Raw genomic sequence first — 5,473 nt, 5'->3', positions numbered from 1 at the left:
CTCATGACTTGTGTTCACTGCCTGACCCTTAGAAGTTACTACTGAGTCATCAGATCCAGGGCAGAAAGGTTTCGTCAGTCTGAAGAGCTCTGCCATTGCCTGGACATGGGCTCTGTTAAAAAAAAAAAAAAAAAAAAAAAAACATCTAGGGACAAAGTCACCCTCTTCCACTAGTATCCAAAGGCCCCAGGCCATGCCCTGACAGTGTTCAGCTGAGTTCATGGTGGGGCTGTTGCAAACACCCTCTTCCTCTGACTGTCCAGATATCACCCAAGCTTTATTCCCTGGTGTGAGTCCCTCCAGAGTCACTGTTGTATCAGAGCCTATATACTCATGTTTATCTGTGCTGATAGCCCAGCAATGAACAAGGCACAGGTTTATCTAATAGACAACATCTGTATAGGTAAGACAGGAAGGAAAATTAAATTGGAAAAAAAAACAGCCAGGTGTCATGGCCCACACCCATCCCAGCACTTGGGAGGCAAAACCAGGAGTTCAAGACCAGCCTGGTTTACAAAGCAAGTTCTAGGACAACTAGGACTACACAGATAGACCCTGGCTTGAAAGGAAAAAAAATCCACTGCACTCTCTCACATGACACAAGTCCCTGTCTAGTTAGATTTTTGAGTCAGATAGGCAAATTTGGAATCCAGGCTCCCTCACAAGTGTGCCCACAGACATTAAGCCCTGGATCTCCGTTTCTTCATATGTAAAGTGGGGGTTATGCCACCTCTGCCCATGGAATAGCTTTGCGGTAAAAAGATTTAGTGGGCTGTGCGTGGTGGCACACGCCTTTAAGCCCTCCAGGAGGCAGAGGCAGGCGGATTTCTGGGTTCAAGACCAGTCTGGTCTACAGAGAGAGTTCCAGGATAGGTTCCAAATCTACAACAGAGAAACCCTGCCTCAAAAACAAAACAAAACATTTATCAGGGTATCTGTTGCAGGGCAGGCACAAGCCAGCAGTGTCCTTCTTCGAACCAGTTATAGTGTCGTCCTCTCCAGGGTGCACAGCGTCCCTACTGTATATCCCAGCACCCTGATTCATCTAACCCTGAGGTTCCAAGGTTGGGAAGGGATTTCTGTTTCAACTTCTCTGGGCTTTTTTGATTTTGTGTGTTGCACAGTGGGGTGTCAGGCTTCCAGTGACAACAAGCCCTTGCTGTAAAGGCAAGGGAGAGAGAATGAGAATTTATCTAGTTTGAACACAGGGCCTCATAAGGCAGACAAGTGCTCTACTGGTGATCCACGTCCCTAGCTCTAAAAGTGGCTCACACCTGTGATTCTAGGATTCAGAAGGCTGATGGAGAAAGACCATGAGCTCCAGGCCAGTGTGGACTAGAGACCGTTCACATCAACCTGGTTGTGAATAGGGTCCCTCCGTGGATATGGAGCAGGTTACAATAGAAGGGACAGGGGAGGGACAGAGAACTGGTGAGACAGACAGTCGGGTGCATAATAGCACATGTGCACATGATCTCAGTCCCATCCCCAGAACCCATGGGAAGAGATATATATATACATACCAGAGTCTATAAAATTAGCCTCTAACCCACACCCCCATATAATAATAAAGAGGGACGGAGGTATGAATAATGAGTGAACTCAAAAACTAGGCTACTGCCAAGCTCTTGCTGTTCTAGGATCAGGATAGTTTATCGAGATTGCGGAGGGAAGGCAGGAGAGGGGAGAAAGAAGGGACTCCTTGCTTCCAATGTTTATTTGCTCCCACCTCCTTCCCTCATCAGACTTGAGGCCTCCAGAAGGTCCAGGGCAGGCAGGAGATGGGACAGAGAGAGCAGAATGTGCTCTTTAGGTACAGAATCTCTGACTGAGGAGGGCAAAGGCTCTGGACCTACCACCAGGAAGCTGTGCATGCCCACAGCCCGAGCCCCCTGGTAATCGCAGGGGTAACTATCCCCAATATGAGCTGCCATCGCAGGTTCTACATGAGCAAGTTGCAAGGCCTCGTGGAAAATTCGTGGGTCTGGTTTAGGACAGCCCATAGCCTCAGAAGTCAAAACAAACTCAAAATGTTCTCGCAGGCCGAGGCCTACTAGGATGTCCTCTAGGCGTTGGTCAAAATTGGAGATCACAGCCAGCCTCAGACCCCGCTTGCGGCACTCCTTCAGGGTAGTCTCGGCCCCCTCCAGCACCTGCCAGGTGGAGGGGCTGCTGAAGTCCTCATAGAGATGATCAGCAATGGGAGTAATGGCCCGGGCATCTGGGACCCCTGCCAGGTGGAAGGTATGGAGGACCAAGTCCTTCCACCATTGACGGGAGGTAAGGCCACAGTTCTGGCCATAGTTGGGAAAGTTGTGGCTCTGAGCCCGGTATGCCTGCCCAAAGGCCTGTTCCAGGGCTGTGGCTTCTACCACCAGCCCATGGGCCCGGGCCTTGCTGGCATACTCCTCCCCAACAGAATGGCGGAGCTTGATCAGGGTATCCTTTACATCCCATGTCAGAAGACGCATCTGCAGCCGGTGGGCCATGGACAGCAAGGTCACTGTAAGTAACAGATCAAAGAAGTTACTAAACTGGTTCAGGTCTCCTCTACAGCTTCCAGGCTGTGTAGGTCAGAGTTGTAGGCAGACATGAGGCACTTTGGAAATGTCTTTCTGTACAAGATCCTGGAATGAACATTGGCAGGTGAGATGGACCCTGATGTTAGAGATTTGGGTCAACATTCCGAAGGACAAAGTTCATGTCCTGAGAAATTACTCTCTGAATACCTGTGCCTCATTTGGTAGAGTGCTTGCCTAGCACACATAAAGCCTGGGTTGATCCCCATACCGAATAAGCTTGGCATAGCGCATACACCTATAATCCCAGTGACTAGGAGGAGAAGGCAGGAGAATCAGAAGTTCAAAGTCATCCTTGGCTACATAGCAAGCCTGAGACCAACCTGGGCTGAACCTGTCTCAAAAAATAAAACCCAACATAGATTTTTGTACTAAATGAAATTATTTATGCATACGCTTCAAACCAAATTTCTGGGCATCTTATGAGCCGTATGTTGGGGAAGAAGACAGATTTCTAGCCCCTGCAGCATTCCTAGGCATTAAATGATAAGGGTTTCTCTGTAGACAAAGTTTCTGACCTCGGGACATTTCCCTGGCAGGTGAAGTTCTGGGGCCTTGAGGCTGGGCATAGTGCTCCAGTGGAGCTGAGCTCAGCTACACAGCTTTGTAGGTCCAAGTTGGGAAGCAGTTAAGATTGCTGTTATCTCTATGCTGTATTTTGCCTTCATGTAAGTACACCTCAGTCACGTTTGGTGCCTGTGGAGCCAGAAGAAGGTGTCAAATGCCCTGGAACAGAAGTTTCAGACAGTTGTGAGCTACCGTGTGTGTGTGTGTGTGCGCCGAGAACTGAACCCAGGCCATCTGAGCCCATGACACTATTAAAATTAATAGTAAATGTGATCCTTCTTTGAAGACCCACGCTTGAGTATGCCCGACTTTCTCCTGACTCTCATGATTAAGCCTATATTAAAATATCAGTAATAAAGTCTCCAACTTCATCAAAAAAAACCAAAACCTACTAGTAATGTCAAAGGAGAGGATGATCCCTGGTCTGATGAGCAACATGGCTGGAGAGGGGAGGATGGAGCCAGTGAGAGGCAGTTTCTTGCCTACGGTCACAGTCTGTCTGCAAACACAGCCAGGATTAGAACCCAAATGTCCAGACAGCGTTCCCTTCAACTGGACTTTGCTTACATAATATTTATATTCTTTCAAAAATTGGGTTATGCTGAGCCTGTACAGGGTGGGACAGAAGAGAGTCTGTTCCTACCTGGCTCTGAGCTGCTTCTCCATCCTTGCTAGAGTTTGTAATAACAACTGCCACCGAGGCCAACTCAGAAGGGCAACTGACCCAATGCCCAGACGCGTTCCGGAGTCAGAGACCGATTGCAGCTTTCTCCCCCAGACAGACCTGACTGCAGACAAAACTGTCTCTTTGAATCTGAGGGGGCGGATTCATTAAGAATGCTGCCAAGCAGGCACAGATAGAGGTGTGGGTAGGGGAGGGCGCTCAGAGAAATGTGACAAAGAGGAGGATTTAAATCAGCTTGATAGCTGGGCGATGGTGGCGCACGCCTTTAATCCCAGCACTCGGGAGGCAGAGGCAGGCGGATCTCTGTGAGTTCGAGACCAGCCTGGTCTACAGAGCTAGTTCCAGGACAGGCTCCAAAGCCACAGAGAAACCCTGTCTCGAAAAACAAAAACAAAAACAAAAACAAAAAAAAAAAATCAGCTTGATAAAGGGAGACCACTTTAAAGAGGCTCTTACTGCTCAAGTGAGTAGGCCGAGGCCCAACCAGGAACCTGACTGCATCCTAAACACCTCGGGACACCTCTGGCTCAGCTACGGCCCAGGAAAAAAAAAAAGAAAAAAACGTGTAGCGGGGTGGGGGCTTCCAGACAGGCCTGACCACCCTGGAAGCAGCGTGACCCGGGCTCCAGCGTCCCCCGCTCGGCTGCACAGCGCCCCCAAGGCTCAGCGGCTCCCACCCGGGGCCCGGCACCTACCTGGTTCAGAGAAAGAGACCAGAGAGGCAGCGGCTGCTCCACCGGCTCCTCATAGACGCAGAAGCTTGCGACCTGCGCCGACTTGACATTACTTCTCGCCCCGCCCTGCTTGGGCGTCACCAAGCTCCTCCCTCGTGCCGGTCTCCGGTCTTTGTTCCTCCCGTCACGCCTAGCCTCCCTGCTCCCCGTCCCGCGCTGTCCCGTCGTTCTCCTGCTTCTCAAGGTCACAATCTCAACCCGTGGTCGTCCCAGCGTTTCTCTACCCCACTGCCCTCCCCCGCCCGCGTCCCCACTTCCCAGGAATGGGGACACCCGGGGAAGTACCTAGACTGATTTGGGTCTCAGCCTGTCTCCCCTAGTGCATGTAGTGAGTACTCCAGCAATGCGCTATTGATACATCTCTGTTCTGAGAGACCCCAGTGGGTTCTAGAAAGAAATTGCTTGTCACACCCACAGAGGTCATTGAGGTAGGTAGGGTCATCTGCAGTAACCTAGACAGTTTAGTTTAGTTTAGTTTTTTTGAGCAAGACAGTTTTGGAGCCTGTCCTGGAACTAGCGCTTGCAGACCAGGCTGGCCTGGAATTCACAGAGATCCGCCTGCCTCTGCCTCCCCAGTGCTGGGATTAAAGGCGTGAGCCACCACCGCCCGGCTAGACATTTAAAAGATAGGGTTCGGGCTGGAGAGATGGCTCAGTGGTTAAGAGCACTGCCTGCTCTTCCAAAGGTCCTGAGTTCAATTCCCGCCAACCACATGGTGGCTCACAACCATCTGGAATGAGGTCTGGTGTCCTCTTCTGGCCTGCAGACATACACACAGACAGAACATTGTATACATAATAAACAAATAAATATTTAAAAAAAAAGAAAATAAAAGTTAGGGTTCTACTATGCAGATTAAACTGGCTGTGAACATCTCTTGTGTCAACCTGCCAAGTGCTGGGATTATA

General features: G+C 50.0%; 1 protein-coding gene across 3 annotated transcripts; it reads right to left on the bottom strand.

Moving 5' to 3' along the window:
• Positions 1-1,699: 1,699 nt before the first annotated feature.
• On the bottom strand, positions 1,700-5,028 carry Hdhd3 (haloacid dehalogenase like hydrolase domain containing 3). 3 transcript variants are annotated; one of them, XM_026781800.1, is made up of 3 exons: positions 4,527-5,028; positions 3,539-3,934; positions 1,700-2,503 (listed from the first exon to the last, which is right to left on the bottom strand). In XM_026781800.1, the coding sequence occupies exons 2-3, from the start codon at positions 3,582-3,584 to the stop codon at positions 1,716-1,718; spliced, it is 834 nt and encodes a 277-aa protein (XP_026637601.1). In that variant the 5' UTR covers positions 3,585-3,934; positions 4,527-5,028; the 3' UTR covers positions 1,700-1,715. The 3 variants fall into 3 exon arrangements, with proteins under 3 accessions (XP_026637601.1, XP_005352682.1, XP_026637602.1); XM_005352625.2 differs by lacking the exon at positions 3,539-3,934 and having other exon boundaries at positions 4,527-5,024; XM_026781801.1 differs by lacking the exons at positions 3,539-3,934; positions 4,527-5,028 and adding an exon at positions 3,098-3,157.
• Positions 5,029-5,473: the final 445 nt, after the last annotated feature.

Source organism: Microtus ochrogaster, chromosome 10, assembly GCF_000317375.1.
Source record: "Microtus ochrogaster isolate Prairie Vole_2 chromosome 10, MicOch1.0, whole genome shotgun sequence".
In the NCBI taxonomy this organism is placed as follows: domain Eukaryota; kingdom Metazoa; phylum Chordata; class Mammalia; order Rodentia; family Cricetidae; genus Microtus; species Microtus ochrogaster.
This window is presented reverse-complemented; position numbering and strand designations above follow the sequence as displayed.

Coding starts and splice junctions, on each gene's coding strand:
- Hdhd3 (XM_026781800.1), bottom strand. CDS start 3,584: ATGTTGCTCATCAGACCAGGGATCATCCTCTCCTTTGACATTACTA. Junction 2,504..3,538: donor CCTCTCCTTTGACATTACTA/GTAGGTTTTGGT, acceptor TGTTACTTACAG/TGACCTTGCTGTCCATGGCC.